The 21,310-nt window shown below is 35.5% G+C and overlaps 1 protein-coding gene across 1 annotated transcript in view; it reads left to right on the top strand.

Moving 5' to 3' along the window:
- Nucleotides 1-21,310, top strand: part of RALYL (RALY RNA binding protein like) — a 147,152-nt gene that overhangs the window by 41,496 nt on the left and 84,346 nt on the right. The window contains exon 2 of the mRNA XM_080802292.1: nt 19,235-19,310. Within this exon, the coding sequence (XP_080658418.1) occupies nt 19,235-19,310 (76 nt within the window). The remainder of the gene's footprint in view (nt 1-19,234; nt 19,311-21,310) is intronic.

Genomic DNA, 21,310 nt, shown 5'->3' with positions numbered 1-21,310 from the left:
ATTTTCTTTATTGGATATATGCACATGTACATATATTTGGCTGGAAGTTATTAAATTTTGTAAATTGCAGCCTAGAGACTATTTCTATATAGCAATGTAAGAAAACTCATTAATTAACCTCAGTTTATGGCATGCTTTTCCCCATTAGGTTTAGACTTCAAGGGAAAAACAAAACAGAATAAGGAACAGAGGGAAAAATTAGAGGTTAATTGCCTTTGTTGATCTCAGTAGTTTTGACAGCTCTAATCCACTATAACATGTACAAAAATGGATGAATGTTTTCTTAGTAAAATTGAGTGTTTTGAGAAATTTTATTCTCAACATTGAGGTTTTAATTTCATTTATAATCTGAATGAAAGTTCACTAAATTATATTTATAAAAATGCCAGCTTTTGTATGTGCACATTATCACACTAAAATTATTGACTTCCTCACAACTTCTCAATGAAGTATATATAATGAAATATATATTCTTAATAGAGTTTATTTGGAGAAATGGAGCCATACTCACCTAATTAGTTTTTTTTTTCCTTTTCTGTTATTTCTTCTCTTTTGGTAGGTAAGTACAAACTTTAGAGTAATTATACTAGTTATTTATCACTACCTAACCAGTTATCCCAAAGTCTCATAACCTAAAACAACAAACATTTATTATTTTACCATTTCTGTGGGTCAGGAAATCTTAGCATAACTTACCTATGTGGTTCTGGTTTAGAGTCTCTCACAAGGCTGCCATCAAAGTTTTAGTTAGAGCTACAAGCATCTAAAGGTTTGACAAGACTAGGTAAGGATATTCTTCCAATTTCAACCATGTGGTGGCTGGCAGGACTTGGCTCTTCACCACATGGCCTCTCCACAGAGTGCCTGATGACATGGAATCCGCTCCCTCGGAATGAGGAAGAAATCCCAGAGAAAGAGAGTGGTACCCAAAATGGAGGACACAGTCTTTTTATAAGCTAATCTAAGAAGTGATACACCATTTCCTGCCACATTCTATTCATCAGAAGTGAGCCACACATTCTATGGATTAGAAGCAAATCCAGCCCACCTCAGGCAGAGGTGAATTATATTTTACTTCTTGAAGGAAAGGGCATTGTATTAGTTTTTTATTGCTGCTGTAACAAATTGCCATAACCTCAGTGGATTAAAAAAACACAAATTTAATATCAGAGTTCTTTGGGTCAGAAGTCCAGCATAGGTCTCACTGGGTAAAAGTACAGGGGTCAGCAGGGCAGTGTTCCTTTCTGGAGACTCTCAGGAAGAGTTTTTCTTTGCCTTTCCTAGCTTTTAAAGCCTTTCCACATTCCTTTGTTCATGACCCCCTTCCTCCATCTCTAAAGCCAACACTGGTGAGCTGAGTCCTTTTCACATTATATCACTCTGATCTTCTCTCCTTCCTACCTCCTCCAAATTTAAGGACAATTGTGATTACAGTGGGCCCACTGGATAACTGTGGATAGTCTCCTTATTTTAAAATCAGCTTATTTGGGGGGCACCTGGGTGGCTCAGTCATGAAGCATCTGCTTTCGGCTCAGGTAGTGATCCCAGGGTCCTGGGATCAAGCCCCACATCGGGCTCTCTGCTCTGCAGCAAGCCTGCTTGTCCCTCTCCAACTCCCTCTGCTTGTGTTCCCTCCCTCGCTGTCCCCCTCTGTCAAATAAATAAATAAATAAATTTTAAAAAAAATAAAAATTAAAAAATCAGCTTATTTCATGTTTGTCATATAATGTAACATATTCACAGGTTCTGGGAATTAGGCTCTGCCTGTCTTTGGCGGAGACTGTATTTCTGCCTACTACATGTACAAAAGAATTTGTGGACATATTTTCTAAACTACCTTAGTAATCAGTCACTATTAAATAATGCTTCAAGATCTGCCTTTTTCCCAAATACAACACACTGAAGATCTTGTCTCTTCAGAATATCCACCAAAAGCTAATAAGCACTAACCCAAGCAGCAAACTGCCTGCAGTAGTTGTTCAATATCGAATGGAGATAAATATCCCTATCTTTCTTTTGCTCAGGCATTTGTGATTACCAAGAGCAATAGGATAAAATTTCTACCCTTAAAGCATGAGCAGATAATTGGGTAGTTTTAGGAATGTACCTCTGGAGTCACAAAGAATCTAGTTTGAATGTGGGTTCTGCTAGAATACGAGGTGCATGGTCTTATGCAACTTACCTGTCTCTCTTGCCTAGAGTTTTGCTCTCTGTAAAATGGGGGAAGCAGTATTGATAGTGCATAGATAGTGTGCAAATTAGCTTATAGTTCAAAAATTTATGGTTCAGAAAAAAGTCTAGTGTATTTTTATAAAAGGGCTCCCATTAACCCACTATATATCTGTGATATTAATGTGTTCTTTTAATGCCTGTAAGTCACTAATTAAACTCGTATTTTAGGCCCTCCACATGTGATTTGTACCTCTGAGCCCCTGAGCCAATACCTAACCTAGACAAATACCATACGGTTTCACTAATATGTGGACTATAAGGAATAGCACAGAAGACCACAGGGGAAGGGAGGGAAAACTCAATGGGAAGAAATCAGAGAGGGAGGCAATTGAGGAAAAATTGAAAATATCATTCCAGAGCAATCCACTTCTGGGTATTTACCGAAAGGAAACAAAAACACTAACTGGAAAATGTATCTGCATCTCCATGTCTATTGTAGTATTTTTCATAGTAGCCAAAATATAGACACAAACTGTCCATCAGTGGATGAATAGATAAAGAAAATGTGGAACAGGTAGAGAAATAGATACAGATTTAGATATATGTATATGTGTGTATATATATGAATATTAATCATCCATAAAAAAGAAGGAAATACTGTTTTTAATAACATGGATGGAACTTGAGGGCATTATACTTAGTGAAATAAGTGAGACATAGAAAGACAAATACTGTATGATACCACTTATGTGTGGGATTTAAAGAAAAAAAAAAATCAACAACTGAGCTCATAGATACAGAAAACAGATTGGTGGCTGCCAGAGGCAGGATGGGGGATGAAGGGCAGGTGAAATGGATAAAGGTGGTCAAAGGTACAAACTTCTAATTATAAAAAAATAAGTCATGGGCATGTAATGTACAACATGACAATTAGAGATAATAGTGTACTGTATTCTATATTTGAAAGTTGCTGAGAATAAATCTTAAAAGTTCTCATCACAAGAAAAAAAATTATAACTGTGTGGTGATGGATGAATGTTAAGTAGACTTATTGTGATGATCATTTCATATATATGTGTAAATTAAATCAGTATAATTCCATACATCAATTATATCTCAATAAAAAATAAATCAAAATTCCAGAAAGAAACCATTCTTCTTGAAAATCACATTGTACTGGCTTTCCACCTTATTGGGCAATTTCTAGCCATAAAAATTATTCTGAAAGCCTTTTAATAATAATGATTTATTATTTTGTTCATAAATTTTTAATGGGCCCTAGGCTAATTTACTTGTCTTTAGATGTTTATTTTAAGATAAAAACCCTTATTTTTGAGTATTAAATGAAAACTATGAAACTGATGACATTATTTGTGAATGGTATTGCAAATTTAGTTTAAACATTCAACATTGAAAATAAAATTATATGATTTTTACAATGATAATATGAATACAAATTTGAGTAGAACACAGCATGTAGAAAAATAACATTTTTAGCAAATTATGAAAGCTGTGGAGCAGAAATGTACTTGGAACTGGTTATGGTATATAAATAATTCATAACTGCATCAAACAAGCTATGATATTCTACTAGTTTATACAAACTGACCTGTAAGTGTCACATTTTATAAATATATTTATGTTTATAACGTCAGGAAACAGAACAGAAATTTTGGTGATGAAGTTGATTGTGAACTAAAAACATCACCATATCATTACAAAATCTCTCTCTGCTACCAATCATCAATTGAATTTCAGATATTTGAGCTTTTAAAGAACTACTTTGTGAATACTCTAAATTTTTGTTTCATTTTCTTCAAAATTAGTTGTAAATCTCTAATTAAAATGTTCAGCAAGGGGCGTCTGGGTGGCTCAGTTGGTTAAGCATCTGCCTTTCACTCAGGTCATGACCTCAGCGCCCTGGGAAAGAGCCCCTCACTGGGCTCTGGGCTCTGCAGAGAGTCTGCTTCTCCTTCTGCCCCACACTCTGCTCTTGTTCTCTCTCTCTCTCTCTCAAATAAATAAATAAAATCTTTAAAAAAACATGTTCAGCAAGATTCAAATTTGGAAGTTTGTAAAGAATTTTGATTCTTAGAAGCAAGTGTCTTAAGTGAGAAAACAATTCTTACAAAAGCAATGAATAGAGTAAGTAAATTACACAGTGGCAGCTCTAAAGATATACAATATTTAATTTTCATTTTTTTTATTTTAATGCTTTGGGATGCTTCAACTTGAGGGGAAAGTCTTTTGACTTTTTATAAAGTCCTATTCATAATTAGGAAGTTTTATTTTGTACTAAAATGAAATGAAATTGAAATGTGCCATCAGGGAAGTGTAAATCAAAACCACAATGAGATACCACCTTACACCAGTATAATGGCTAAAATTAACAAGATAGGAAACAACAAATGTTGGCAAGGATGTGGAGAAAAGGGAACCCTCTTACACAGTTGGTGGGAATACATGCTGGTGCAGCCCCTCTGGAAAACAGTATGGAGGTTCCTCAAAAAGTTAAAAATAGAGCTACCTTGTGACTGAGGAATGACACTACTAGGTATTTACCCCCAAAATACAGATGTAATGAAAAGAAGGGGCACATGCACCCAATGTTCATAGCAGCAATGCCCAAAAGAGCCAATTTGTGGAAGGAGCTGAGATGCCCTTCAACAGATATATGAATAAAGAAGATGTGGTTCACATACATAATGGAATATTACTTAGCCATCGGAAAGGATGAATGCCTACCATTCACATCGACAAGGTTGGAACTGGAGGGGATTATGCTAAGTGAAATAAGTCAACCAGGGAAAGACAATTATCATATGGTTTCACTAATATGTGGAATATAAGTAATAGCACAGAAGACCACAGGGGAAGGGAGGGGAAAACTGAATGGGAAAAAATCAGAGAGGGAGACAAACCATGAGAGACTCTTCACTCTAGGACACAAACTGAGGGTTGCTGGAGGGGTGGTAGGTGGGGGGATGGGATAACTGGGTGATGGGCACTAAGGAGGGGCACATGACATGATGAGCACTGGCTGTTAAAGATGACTAATGAATCATTATACATTATATCAAAAACTAATGATACACTGGCTACTTAAAGAAAAAAATGAAATTGAGAATGCCAGTGGTGTATGGCATATACCTTTTCTAAGACATTCAAAGGAATATTAAGACATTTTTGACAATTTTTATCTTAGAAAAATGTCAAGAAATGTACTCTGTGAATGGAGGTAAAAAGACAATTCCTATGAAAATATCTAATACAATTACGCATATCAACATAAAAATAGAATTGAGAATATTTTCAACTTGCGATAGTTCTGAGCTGATCTTCATCAGCACCTATAGAAGTATTTTCTCAATAAAAAATTCTATGTTTACAGAACAGAATAATTTGAAAGTGTTAATAATGTCAAAATCAGTAATGACAAAGTGCAACTTTGAGGAAGACTAGTGAAATTTTATGAAAAATTTAAAATAAGATGACTTGAAAACAAATTTCACAGAATTCACAAATTCTGTGTAATTCACAAATTACACAGAAAAATGTAAGTGACACGGTGCAAATGGATCAAAGCACCATGAAAAATTACTTAGTTTATCAACTTAAATTTGTTTACATTTTTCTTTATTTTAAACAGATTAAGAATTTTTAAAAATCTCTTGACTACCTCCCTTTATAGAACCAGTGGTATAATAAACCCATTTGTTGATCAGTTACATAAATTTTCAAAATTACATAATTTTAATAATTTTAATGCCCTCATCACACCCAAAAGTGACTCATGTAGATAGTAAACTATATGGTCACTGTAACTATAACCTTGTTCTTGACTCTACTTTCTACCTTTGACAGCCATGTTGAGCCCCTGAAAGTTCAGGTAAGTCACTAACTCATTGATTAAGCCATTAATGTATTCAACACTTATTAACTCCATCTATCCACCAAATATTCTAGGTGCTTTGAATATATTTGTGAACAAACAAAGATCCCTGTTGGGGCACCTGGGTGGCTCAGTGGGTTAAAGCCTCTGCCTTTGGCTCAGGTCATGATCCCAGGGTCCTGGGATCGAGCCCTGCATCGGGCTCTCTGCTCCTCGGAGAGCCTGCTTCCTCCTCTCTCTCTGCCTGTCTCTCTGCCTACTTGTGATCTGTCTGTCAAATAAATAAATAAAATCTTTAAAAAAAAAAAAAAACAAAAACAAACAAAAAAAACCAAAAAACACAAAGATCCCTGTCTTCATGGAGCCAACATTTTAGCCAGGGGGGTAGGTAGGGCATAACCTAGCAATAAACAATAGGCATAATGAATAAGTAAATTGTATCACAAATTAGAAAGTGATAAACCCTTTGGAAAGCAAAAATTCAAGTAGAGGAAAGGGGATTGTGAATATGAGAAGTGTAGGGAAATGAAATGTTGCACATTAAATAGGTGAGAAGGTGACATTTGAACAAAGATTTGAAAGGTTTAGGGGAATTAGACTTGGAATTATGTAGGGGGAAAGGAGGCTGGGAGAGAGGAAGTGGCTAATCCCAAAGCAGAGGGACACAACTAGACTGCCTGAGAATCAGGACGTCAGCATACCTGGAGGACGAAATACAGGGGATTGGAGTAGGATATGAGGTGCGAAGGGCAAGAGAGGGAATGTGGCTGACTAGAGAGAGGATATGATATTTTGGAGTCATTTTAAAGTCTTCGACATGTCGTTGCATGGCAGTATCTAAAGGAATTTTTATCTGATTAAATCTTGTGTATTCTTGTCTTTATCGTAGCTTGGTTTTGTTCTTAAATATCAGGTAATCTATTTCTTTCCTGGTTTTGGTGAACGAGGTTAGGTTCTTTGCATTTCCTTGATTTCTGGTTCTTCTAGGCTTGCGTTTTTGGTCACAGAGCTCTTTGAAGTTTTGCTATCTCATGGAATTTTAACAATAAGATTAAATTTAATGGTTTTCTACATTATATGTGTTCATGAAGACTTTGTGAAAAATTTATCTTTTTAATAAATGAAATTATGAAATATTTTAGTAATTTGCCAATAAATTTTACAAGTCTTGCCAAAAGTGATACATCTATTTTTAATTAAAAAGTCGAACTTCATCTATAAAACATGATGTTTATTTGGAGTGAGAAGTCCTGAACTCAGAGTCTCGGCACCCCTACTTATTAACTATGTTATCTTGTGCAAATAACTTATACTTTCTCAACTTCAATTTGTGTAAGTGGGAATCTGCAACAAGACCCATATCACAAGATTATTGTGAAAATGTTTTAAGACGTGTGAAAATGTGATCAAATGTTAAGTGATATGCAAATGCTAGCAACTATAACTATCATCAAAGATGACATTAAGATACCATTAGGCCATTCTAAGCCTTTAAAAAACCATTTTTCAAGTTTCTTCCTTATATGCTTTAATTTTCTGCTCAGAATTTTAAATTCCAGTGTAATTATCATACAGTATTATATTAACTTCAGGTGTACAATATATCGATTCAACAATTCCATGTACTGCTCAGTGCTCATCAGGATTAAATGTACTCTTAATCCCCTTCACCTATTTCACCCATCCCCCACCCACCCCCTCTCTGGTAACCATCAGATTGTTCTCTATAGTTAAGAGTCTGTTTTTTGGTTTGTTTCTTTTTTTTCTTTCATTTTTTCATTCGATTTGTTTCTTAAATTCCATTATGAATGAAATCATATGGTATTTGTCACTCTCTGACTAGCTTATTTCACTTAGCATTATACTCTCTAGATCCATTCATGTTGTTGCAAATGACAAGATCACACATTCTTTTTTATGGCTAAGTGATATTCCGGGGTCGTGTGTGTGTGTGTGTGTGTGTGTGTGCGCGCGCACGTGCGCATTCATGCGTACCACCTCTTTATTCATTCATCTTATAGATGGGCACTTGGGCTACTTCCATTATTATGGTTATTGTGAATAATGCTGTAGTAAACATAGGGCAGCATATATCCTTTCAAATCAGTATTCACGTATTCTTCGGTTAAATACCCAGTAGTGTGATTACTAGATCTTAGGGTAATTTTATTTTTAGTTTTTTGAGGAACCTCCATACTGTCTTCCATAATGGCTGCACCAGTTTGCATTCCCACCCATAGTGCGCAGAGGTTCCTTTTTTCCCATATCCTCACCAACACTTGTTTTTTCTGTTTTTGATATTAGCCATTCTGACAGGGGTGGGGTGATATTGTAGTTTTGATTTGCATTTCTCTGATGGAGAGTGATGTCATCTGCTCAGAATTCTTAAGGTTTCCCTTTCAAAACAGTTAGAAAATAACTAGAGGAAGGGATTTCAGCTTAATATGTTAGATTCCATTGCTTCTCAAACCTGAATGTGCATAGCAGTTACCTAAGTGTCTTGTTAAAATGTATTCTGATTCATTAGTTCTGAGATAGAACCTGGATTCTGCACTTCTAACAGGATACAGATGCTGTCTGTTTGGCAACTAAACGTTGAGTATCAGAGCTGTATACTAATCTCAAAATTAAATGTGTTTAGCTACTTAATGTTAGCTTTGGGGTTTCATTATATTTATGAATTATAAAATACTCTAAACACAGTAGCTTTGTAAATACTGAATGCAAAGTCACCAAAGAAAGGACCTGAGAAAATAAATGTATCTATACATATGTGAAAGGAGAGAGATTAGAGAAGGAAGGGAACATAGGGAAGCAATACCCAAAGTTTGGGATCTACTTTACTTCGCTGATGGAAATCCGACAGTTCTCAGGGAAACTGTTCATCCAGATTCTGTGTTTGAATTTTACTTTCCATAAGGAATATTTTGTCCTCAAGTATGAAACTAATAAACTCTTGAGATTCAAAGAAGCTAATACCATTAAGTCCAAGCACTGATAATGAATATATGGCTAAGATTATTTTTTTACCAGGTATTTTGGTCTTAATTATCAGAACAGTTGTCTCTACTTTTCATGTCAATAAGTCATTCCGTATATTTGTAAAACTGTTAAGCAAGGTCCTAAACAAATTCACAGTGCTGCTGGTGAACGTTTATCCAAATTTTAGATTTGATTCATTTGGTTTCTGGTACCCTTATCTCTCTTTTTTTTTTTTTTTTTTTTTTTTTTTTAGTATTTTATTTATTTGCCAGAGAGAGAAAGAGAGTACACACAAGCAGGCAGAGAGGCAGGCAGAGGCAGCGAGAGAAGCAGGCTCCCCGCCGAGCAAGGAGCCCGATGCGGGACTCGATCCCAGGACCCCGGGGTCATGACCCAAGCTGAAGGCAGTGGCTTAACCAACTGAGCCATCCAGGCATCCCTGGAACCTTTATCTCTTAATAAGACATACAGTCCTTCATTTTTACCTTTGTAGAGATTTTTAGAGATGTTCATAGAATGTAGAAAATCATTCTTCAAAAAATATACCCAAGGTAATATAAGAGATAAAGTGATAGAGAAAAAATGATGCAAACTGAAAGTTTGAGGAATTAAAGAAATTCAAATTTGATTTTTAAAAAATTTCTTTGTACCTGTGTGACAATGTGCTTATATTCGCTGTTAAATAACTTTAAACTAGACATTGAGTAACCATGCACCAGTCCCGCAAAGTTTCTGCAAGTTTCATGGCCACTTGGGCTTCAGGCAAATCAAAAGTATTTTAACAGTTAGCTAATGGGAGTTTTGATGAGAAAAGCAAAATAAACAAAAAGACAGAAACAGGTCTCTACAGCTTAATGGAAAGAGCTGAGGCTTTCTGCGGAGTTTGCTGATAGATGTAAATCTGTGAAACTGCTAAAGTTGTAAGCGGTGTCTTGGGAGGAAACTGCATCGGGTACCAAGAATGGAGTCTGAAAGCATCCTCGGCCACAGAGGGTGGGCTGCCATGTTCCCAGAGCACGAAGTAGTCATCTTGATTGTGATGTTGATCAGACCAGCTGAGGTCAGCTGCAGGTTCGTCTCTCTCTGTGACATCCCAGAGAACACCATGTTCTCATACATTTACCCAATATTTAGCATGGTACCTGGCACGTTCTCTAGGTTCAATAATTATTTGATGAATGATTTGTGGCATTCTTATTTTCTTCTTAATATAACCATTGAAAGCAATAGACAGTAAATAAAAAAGAGCATCAACTACCCATGCCCACTTTTTTCACTTCAGTTTCTATTGGGGAAAAAACAATTTGAATCTAAAGAAGTCACTGGATAGGGCTTACCAAGTAATTAGTAATTAGTTCAAGCTTCCACTTTTATTTGCCCTTGCAGACAGAGCCTGGGAACATAGAGCATTTTCTGGTAACAAATGGGAATCTGGCCAACCAGTGATCTTTGCATTAGCATTCTAATAACCAGGGGCCAACGTGCCATAGTGCTGTGTCAGAACTAATTTATGAAACCAGGTCCAAAGGCTCATTAAAATGGTCACAATTCAGTGACTGCCCAGTAAAATTAGACTACAGTTTCACTCCCATAACAGTGAATATTTTAACATACTATTAAGGACATATTTCAAGTGTTAAAACTAGCTTTGACTCCGTGAAGGGAAAAACAACAAGATTAGAAAGCCATTTGCTTTTGTACCAAATTAGCTCCACTTTCAGTTTAGGCATAAAATACTTCGAATGTCCATATTTTAGATCACACGGTAGGCTACTTGCATTTGCAAGTCTGGCACGTTTTGTTTTGGTTTTTGTGAGTGGTTTTTTTTGTTTGTTTTTTTTTTTTCCTTTAGAGTAAAAGCATTTCCGGGCAGCTCCATCATACCACAGAGTTGTGAACCTACCTGGCCAAGACATCTCGAGCCATCAGTTGGGTCGAATGTATTTCCCGCCACTGCCACCAGACACATCTCCTTACAGCATTCTTTTAATCATACATCCTCCCCTCATGATGCCAAGACTCCTGGGGACTCAGAGTGTATTACTTTATATGCTACTTTCCATAGCCAGCTGGATTGAGTGGCGTAGCAAATGTGACATCCAAAATCTGGTTAAGAGCAAAGAGAGAGTAGGGAAAGTTCTAGACTGTGAGTCTTGCAGCTCTAGTTGGAGGACACTGCGGACTCTCAGACAGTCCTCTCTCTCAGGACAGGGGCAGGTATCAGTCAGTGCCTGGCTCATGGGCCATGCTCAATTATAGAGACAGTTGCAGTGAACTGAGCTCACGTTATTATTATGAATGCCTTGAGTTTCTCAGTTCCTCAAACACCTATGTACATGACGTGGGAATAATGATTCCTGCTGTGCTTAGTTAACAGGACTGTTTTGAGGGTTTACACTAATAAATGCACAAACACTCTCTAATGGAGGGTGCTTATACTAGGGAAATGTATTGTATTCCCTTGTCAAACGTAAGAGACTATTTTCTTTATCTCCTAAATTTCTATTGAATGGAATGATAATGAATCCCTAAATCTTCCAATGTGAACAATAAAAGGCTCTGGATGACTTTTCCTGGCAGTCTATATGCCATGGCTGAACTATTTAAACTTTTATTTAAACCTGGGGAAGGAAACAAAACAAACAAATCTCAAGGATCAAGATAATACTTTGAACTAATTCTTTTTGAAAAAAATTTTTTAGCTTTCTTCCTCCATCTAAAAAATGATACTGATAATGTGGATGTCTTCTTATACTATAAGTTAGACATCACTCTGATGTCAAGGTGAAATACCTGTAGAAATGACAGATACCAGCAGGGATCACTAGTGGGAGAGGTAAGTAGCAAGTTGTAGTAATGTAATAACATGTTTGTTGTAGTAGTGTAAATAACATGTAATGGAAGAGAACAGATTATCTTTTTGCATGAGGATATTCCAAATTGAAACATGGCAAAGAAATACATGTAAAATATTTTTCTAAATATTTCAGGGTATCTCATAAACCAGTGTTCTGGGAGCACACTGGTTGGATGTTCGCAGATACACCATCCAAAGCATACTCTGTGTTCATATATATGGATATAAACCTATACATCTGTATAAACATATGAGTTAAACACAACTGAATGTTTCTTTTTTCCAGAATCTTATCCTTTAATATGCCTTACAAATATCCAAGAAAGAGATCTATTATAGAATTTTGATCAATTTTACCACGATTTATCTGTTTGGCAATATATCTATTAACATCTTCCAAAACAGTTCGGGTAAATACCACTTTAGGAAATGTGCTGACAAAGTGTGTTTGGCTAGACACACTACAACCTGTGCAAGGATGTACCTTTTGGTCTGTATGAATTTAATCAACCGATAGACTCTCTGAACACCTATCGGATGAACAACCCTGTGCAGGATAAAAGTCCAAGATTAAAGGCAAGCACTCAGTAGTCTGTGCCATTGGAGCCGTGTCATAACATAAAATGGGATGCCAACAGGAAGACTCACAGTGTTTGGGTGTCGAATTGGAGGTATCTTCCCAAGAGTCATAAAGCATGAACTAATAGAACGCTGTTACCAGCATCTTAGTCGCACGCTAACGAGAATCGTTCAAATAAATGCATTAACGTGTGTTGGATATCATTTCTGAGAATGACACTTCAGAGCAGAACCTGTCTGTGCCTCATCTCATTTACCTCAAACCAGAATAGGTTCAGCTCATTGACTTTTTCCAGCTCTCTAACTTTATAGTTATTTCTGTCATGGTATATTGGTATTGCTTATTTAGCTTAGATATAAAGAAGAAAGGAAAACTGATTAAATTTTTAGAACATGTAACATATATATATGCATATATTTATTTTTATTTATTTATTTGACAGAGAGAGACACAGCAAGAGAGGGAAAACAAGCGGGGGCGGCTGGGGAGGGTGGGAAAGGGAGAAACAGCCTCCCCACTGAGCAGGGAGCTTAATGCGGAGCTCAATCCCAGGATCCTGGGATCATGACCTGACCCAAAGGCAGATGCTTAATGACTAAGCCACCCAGGCCCCCCTAGAACATGTAACAGCAGGATATTTTTCAGTTGTTTGATTCTGAGGTTTAACATTAGAAGAATCATTTTGGACTAAACTTTTTTTTTTCCAACCTATTTTTTTCATGCTAACTTGAAATATCAAAACTTCAAAACAGATAGGGGGTCTGTTCTTTGAGTCTCTTAGTTGGTCCTTACTGAGGCTCACAATGTCATAGGACAAAATACAGACGCCCCTCCTCCCTCCTTGTGGAGGTCTGCTGTCTCCAGTCATCTCCTATCCATGGGTAAAAGTTTAACTCCCTTGTTTTGTCCCTAAGACCAAAAAGGGGTTGGGGGAGTTCTTCCACACAGCTGTGATGTATATTGTACCCAAACAGAAACACTTCAAGAGACTTCTTTTTCATGGTGCTTACCTAAATTTACTGACTCACTCTACAAGAATATAATTCTAGTACTCAGATAATAGAGTCCACCTTCTTGAAATATAGTTACCTTTATAAGTACTTATGCAAAACAAGTAGTAATTTAACTAGAATTTTTTGGATGATCTAAAAAAAAAATTATTGAGAATGATTAAACCCACAGCTTTCTTGAGGACAATATAGGATTTCTAAATATTAGCATTTGGTATGACTCCATTTCCAAATTTGGGAATTTAAGAAATAAGACTTTATTTTCTGTATCTCAATGTTTCACTCCAAAGCCTCTATCTTATAAGAGGGGCAGAAAATTGAACCTTGGTCACTGTTCTCTTGTCATACCTGTGGGAAACTTACACAGTGCCTGACAATGAGGGAAGGGAACCTCAGGATGTCTCTCCAGCGCCGACCACAGAGTTTACTGTTCTGATGTCATTTGCCCTGTTTGCATGGTCCCTTCAATGCCAACAGCTCTTGAGACATGAAAACCTGAGCCTTGGCTTCCAAATTAAACCATGTTACTCTGAAGACATGATTAAATCTTATTTTTACAAAGTTCAGTACCATGGAAATGCTCATTCATACCGAGCTTGGCAAGACTTTATGTTCACTGACTAGTTGAGCTCACTGCCCTCCCTCCCTTCCCCCTGGACCACATCCAACCTCTTTCACCCTCATCCTTTCCATTAACACCAAGTTATGGATGATCTCCACTATAGCAATATGAAATATATAAAATATAAGTATTTCCTTTAGTAAATTCAAAGGAAAATTATGCATTTGAACACTATTTTATGTCTGTAAGAAACCAAAGATTTTCTTCTCCATTTTTAAAAAACTTTTGAACAGAATCCCATGTCTGCAAATACTGAGTTTAACAGCCTTTCAAGAAAGGCTTTCCATTGTATGTGTAGGCTGTCAAACTCCTAAGCTTATCCTCAGAACTACTAGCACCATATTATTTTTTTAAAAGGTGTTATAATATTTGTGTTGACAGATTTGAGTCTTAAGCTTTTTATTTATTTATGAGAATAGTTTTACATTTTTAATTCATAATGGAGACTCACGGAATCTGAGCTAGAGACACACACATTGTGTCTTAATATGTTTCATGGGCATGTGTCCTCTAACATAATTACAAAGCTTATAAAAATAATAGAAATCTGCTTTTGTTTCACTCACTTTTTTGTTCCAACTGTGTCACATCTGAAAGATTCAGACAGCCTTGATTTTTGGTTGTGCCTTAATCCAAATCATACAAGAGTCACTGTCTTCATGATTCATTCTCACAACTGTCCTCTACTCAGAACCCAAAATTGTATCCCAGGCAGATTAGATGCAAAGTTCTAATTGGGGTCTCTACTAATCTACTCATATCCAATAATTCACCCAACCACCCAACTGCTTTTCTTTCCTGCTATTTCCTGTTCGCAATCTTTGCTGAAACCACTTGTTCACCAAAACTTACTACCCCTAACCTGAATATTTATCAATTCACAACTTACCATCATTGCTCCCATTTTCTTTTCTAATTTTTTATTAGTTATTAAATATATACAAAATAAAATTTATACTATATTAGAGTATAAAGAATGATGCTATATTAAAAACTCATGCTACCACTACATATGCACACTTAATAGTACATTATAATTACTGTTCAAGTCTCCGAGATGTCCTACCCAAGTTCCACATTCTTTTCTGCCCTTTAGAGGTAACCTTCATTCTAAATTTATTGTTTGTCTCTGCTTGCTCTTCTTTTATCTTTTTACAAGTATTTGATTCCTATGTAACATTTGTTTAAATTTGTATTTTTATTAACATAAAAAGATTCATTCTTTTTGTCATTCCCTGACATCATTTTTTGGTTAGTGTTACATGTTCCTGAGATTCGGTGTTGTTGCCCTATGGCTCTAAGTCTCTCTCTCTCACTCTCCCCTGTTGCGTAGTGTGTCATTTTGTAATATATCACAATTCATTTATCCTACCAATGGATACCTATCAATGGATATCTGTGTATTTCTAGGAACTCTTTCTATCTTGGTGTACTACAGTGAACATTCTTGTATATATCTTATGGTACAGCTATGCAAGAGTTTCTTCAGGTGCCTACCTCCTGGGTCATAGGGCTTAGGCATTTTAAGTTCACTAATAAACTGCTAAATTATCTTCCAAAGTAATTGTACCAATTTATGCTTGTACTTGCAGTGTAGTTACAATGTACACATATTGCAGTTGCTCCCAAATTTAACCAACTCTTGATATTATCAGACTTTGTAAATTGTTGTAAATTCAGTGGGTATCAATGCTATCCCATAGTGTTTTAATTTGCATTCTCCATTACTGTGCTCACTTCATCAGCACATATACTAAAATTGAATTCTCCATTACTAGTGAGGTTGAGAATCTTTCATGTCTTTATTCAGCATTCATCTTTCTGTAAAGTGCCTCTCCTGCATTTTTTGCCCAATTTTCTATTTGGTGGTTTGTCTCTTTTTCTTATTAGGTAAATGAGTTCTTTATATATTCCAGAAACAAAACTTTTCTCATAGATTTCTTCATCTAGTTTGTGGCCCTTCTTTTCATTGTCTTTATGCGACTTTTGATGAGCAGAAATTCTTTTAATTTTATTGCAATGTACTAGAATTTATCAATCTCATATTTTAAGGCTAGTGCTTTTTATGTCTGGCTTAAGATTATACTTCCATACTCTGATCTCATAAAGATATTCTACTACATTCCTCCTAATATTTATGCATTTTTTCTTCTCACATTTAGGTTCTTAATCCCATAATAATTCTTCTGTATAGCATAAGATAATTTCATATTTGTCCTTGCAGTAACTGGTAACCAATTGTTACAGCTTCAGAAGCCTGTCCTTACTCACTGATCAGCTATGCTATCTCTGTTCTAATTCAGACATCCACATCTGTGTGTGTCAGTTTGGAGGTCCTCTACTATGTTGCAGTGGTTCATTTTCTATCTGTACCAATACTATAGTCTTAATTACTGCAATTTAAAATAAATCTTGATAAAGCAACTTTTGCCACCTTTGGTTTTTTCCCCAAGGGTTATTTTGACCTTTTGCTCTATGATATAAATTTCAGAATCAGCTTATCCAACTCTGCAGAGACATAAAAAGAATGTTTGGTAATTTTATTGAAATTATATAGAATCAATAAATCAACTTTGGAAGAATTAAAATGTTCACTATATCAAGGTTTCCACTTTCTCTATTTATGTAAGGTAACTGTAAAATCTTCCAAAATAATTTTATGATTTTTCTTTTAAACATCTTTAAAATTTTATAATGTATTTATTCTTGGGTACTTTACTTTTATACTATATAAATTATATCTTTCAGAATTATATTTTTAAAACATTTATCATTGTGTAGGCATATGGAGTTGAATTTTGTATATTGGCTTTGAATCCAACAAACCTATTAAACTCTTTTATTAATTATACTAATTTGTGGATGCTTTGGAGTGTTTATGTGGATCTATTATTATCAACAATTATGACAGTTTCATTTCTCCCTTCCCATTTCTGACACTATTTTCCTGTCTTCCTTCACTGACTATGAAATCCAATACAGCACTCTACAGAATTGTTAATGGGGAGTACCCTTTTAAATTCCTTGATACCAGGGGCTGGCTCTGTTGGAAAAGCATGCAACTCTTGATCTCAGGGTCATGAGTTCGAGCCCCATGTTGGATGTAGAGATTACTTAAAAATAAATAAACAAACTTTCAAATAAGTAAAATAAAATAAATTCCTTGATATTAAAGAAAATGTGACCAGTGTTTCACTATTATGTATGACGTTTTCTTGAGTTTTTTGTTTTGTTTTGTTTGTAGATATCCTTTATCAGTTAGAAGGAGGAAGTTTCCATCTCTTCCTAAGTAAGGATTTTAATGCATATGGATGTTGAATTTAGTGATTATATGGCTCATATTCTTTAAGATGGGCACTGTCTCCTGCCCACTATAGTTCACAAGGACATGAAAGCTAAAGCTCAAGTTCTGGTTTCAATAAATGTCTTCGAGGTACAAGGTAGAGTCAGTCTTCCACTTCCATCTAAGTTCCTGCTTTCACTCAGGTGTTGGCTTCTGTGAATGCCTTACTTTCTTACTAGCTCAATGTTGTATTTTTTAAAAAGAGATACATTCTACAGTTGATCCTTGAGCAACATGGGAGTTAGAGGCACTGACCCCCTGTGCAGTCAAAAATTCACGCATGGGGGTGCCTGTGTGGCTAAGTCAGTTGGGCAGCCAAATCTTGATTTGACTCAGGGCAAAATCTCAGGGTCCTGAGATCCAGCTCCCAGGTGGGGCTCTGCACTCAGCAGGGAGTCTGCTTGGGATTGCTTTCTCCCTCTCCTTCTGACCCTCCCCAACTCTCTCTCTCTCTCTCTCTCTCTCTCTCAAATAAATAAATAAATCTCTTTTAAAAATTCACATATAATGTTTGACTCCCCCCAAATTCAGTTACTAATAGCCTACTATTAACTGGAAATCATACTAATAACATAAACAGTAAACATATTTTGTATGTTACCTGTATTATATACTGTATTCTTATAATAGAAGTAAGCTACTAGAGAAATGAAAATGTCAAGAAAAGCATAAAATACATTTCTACAGCACTGTACTGTATTTATTGAAAAAAAATCTGCATATAAATGGACAGTGCAGTTCACACCAGTGTTCAAGGATCAGCTGTATTTTATGTAGAAATTTTGGTTGTTTTCACTACTGGATGGCTCACCCATCCCTAATCCAGTGTATTTAGTCCACTGTAAGGAAGAGAAGCATTTCTTTTCTTTTCTGTCAAGATAATGTCCCTCACTTCTTTCAAAGCTTTTCTTGAAGTTTGCCCTTTTTTAGATTTTCCTTCTTATCATGTTTTAGAAATTTTAACTTTATTAAATCTTGTTTTTTGTGTAATTTTCCAAATCTTTGTCACCCAACTTTCTAACCCCCTAACAGTTTTACACACATCTTTAAGAAAGAAGTTGGTCAACTGTATGTAAATTCTCTTGTCGTGTATTTAAGTATCTTATCGTCTTATCTTAGAGATTTTATCACAGTTTTTATTCACAAAGGCCAAGGATGTGCTCTCTTCTTCTGACCACCCCAGAACTATAACTACACATTCTAGCTGCTGAGTGCATTGTGTTTGTTATTCCCTCAGTAAAGTTGGTATGCTCTACAATTCCAGCCTTCTACATTCCTTTTCTACATAGGTGGAAAGATATTGTCAAGGAACATTAATAATTCCTCTTATGAACAAAGCTCTATTCCATGTCTATGCAAACCAAGTTATTTCCAGCAAAAATCCAATTTAGAAGGATATCTCTTTCTCTCTCTTTCTTTTTTACTAAACATTCCTCATTTCCCTACCTCATTGAACATTGTCTTTTTTTCATAGTTCTTCTCACTTTCTAATATGTTACATATTTTTATTATTTATTTTATTTGTTGTTTACTATCTATTTCTCCCCCAGTAAAAGTAAGTTTTACAAGGGCATGGAGCTAACCAGATTGGTACATGACATAGCTCAAGCAGTGGCTGGACTAGCGTAGGCTGGAGAAAAATAACCATTGAATAAATAAATGGCATATAACATTCGTAGAGGCAAATGGCAAAAGGAAACAAAAAACCCCATGATTTGCTTTCTCAAATGGATTCATTTTTCCTAATCAGTGCTATATATAATTTTTTGCTTTCAGATATCAATATGGCAGGCGAACCCAAACCATATAGACCAAAACCTGGAAACAAGAGGCCCCTCTCTGCACTTTATAGGTAAGTAAGCAATTTTGCAAGATACAGTAATGGAAACTTGTCATGACTTTAAAAGGCAGTATAACCGATAAGGAATCAAATATTTTAAGAACAATCTTTCCTGGTATAAAGTACAACAAAATGCTGGTGATCAACATATAAATATGTCACACAACATTGACAGGGATCTTGTACATTTAACCTTCCTATCTCCACTTAACCCCTATACAAGATACTCCTCTAATAAAATCTAATAAAAATCTCTCATGACTCTACTGACAAAGCAGTGGAAAGGTCAATCTCTTTTGAGTTCTGCATGCTGTGTACTGTAGATATTTTTCTGATGTTGTTTAATTTAACTTAATTTTCATAACCATCCTGCATTATAGATATTGCTACTCTCATCTTACAGATCAAGAACCTGATGTGCATTTTTTTAGAGATTTTCCCTAGGTCACACCACTTGTAAGTGATGGCACCAAAATTCAGACTTATGCTTTCTGATGTTATATCTTCAATTCTTTCCACCTGATCATTCAGCCTCTTTAGTTGCAAAATACCTGTTCATTTCACCCCTATTTCTCTAAAACAGCAGAGGCAGACCTTCCATTCTCCAGAGAAACATACCTAACTACCTTTAACTTTTCCTAATATACTCAGGTCTCAGCCAACTTAACATTCTCTTCTTTCCCTTCTACATGCCCCAGTTTATCAGTCTTCACACCCATAATTTCAATTATAGGTGGATAAGTAGATGGTATAGAGTATCTTTATCGTTGTATGTGAACTTCTATCATGTTAAGGAAAATTCAGTTCCTTTTGGGAAGAAGACAAAAGTAAACTCATAGAACTTTTAGTTCTTTAAAAATAGCCACTTTTGAAAAAAAAAATGTCGTGTTGCTAAGCCTTATGTCCCACTTAATGAACTTTTGCCATAGGTTTTTCTATTGTTAAGTGCAGATTTTGTATTTCTCTCTGTTAAATTCCCTTTTGTTAGACTTAGCCAATTATTCCAAGCAATTGAGGTCTCCTATCATCCAATTTATTTCATCTTCTCCCAGATACATATCTTCATTCCATCAGTGTCTACATCCAAAGAGCTAATGTAAGTGTTGAGCAAGGGTTTCCCTGATATTATTTGGGTAAATGAGAATTGAGTTATACTTGTCAAAATTGATTATATTCTGATCTAGTACAGTAAGAAGAGTACTCAAAAGCTAGCTTGAAGCTGGTTTTTTTTGTCTTTGTTCTCTAAGAACTGGCATATCTCCTTTTTTCAGCCATTCACAGCCTCATTTCCCAAACTATGAAAGAAAAGGGTCAGAATTAGATGAGTTTCAAGGTCCTGTTCATTGCTAACACCACAGAGATCTCTAATGTATGACCATCAGAGATCCTAAAGGATATATTGAAAATATGTCTTAATTACTCTTATTATTTTGACTGTGTGGATTTATTTAATTTTAACTTAAAATTTATATAAAAATGGAAAGGTGGAGGTCTTAATTAATTTAGTACATGATCATAAGGTAGTATTGATGTTAAAGGTCAGAAATGAAGTCACCAACCAAAAGCAAGTGATACTTTCTATACCTTGTTTGAGGTAAAGGATAATATTAGTAAAACTGAAAAATGCACGTTCTTTTTTGATCAGGTTCATTTTTAAATGTATGCGTAGAACTGCCACTAATGCAGAACATTTGGAAAGTCGAATTTTCAATAATTAACTAAACAAACTGTCCGTGGCTTTTTTTTCTCATCAGAGAGTTAATACAGTGCAGTAATGTTAGTTTTCATATTTTCCCTGTTCTTGGACTGCTTTGATTTTCTTATGAAAATAGAAGCTTATGACAAGAAACAGATGTCTTTTCAACTATTATTTCTCTATTACCAAATTATGTTGAATTGTGAATTCAAACAAATCAGCAGCAGAAGCTCATTTAATCTGATATATTGTATACAAATCACATTAGTGGAGAAATGCTTATTTATCCTGTTCTCATCTGTTTACACAAATGAAG

This window comes from Martes martes (assembly GCF_963455335.1).
Source record: "Martes martes genome assembly, chromosome: 4".
NCBI lineage: Eukaryota > Metazoa > Chordata > Mammalia > Carnivora > Mustelidae > Martes > Martes martes.
Note: the sequence above shows the minus strand (reverse complement) of the source record. Positions and strands in the feature narration are given on the sequence as shown.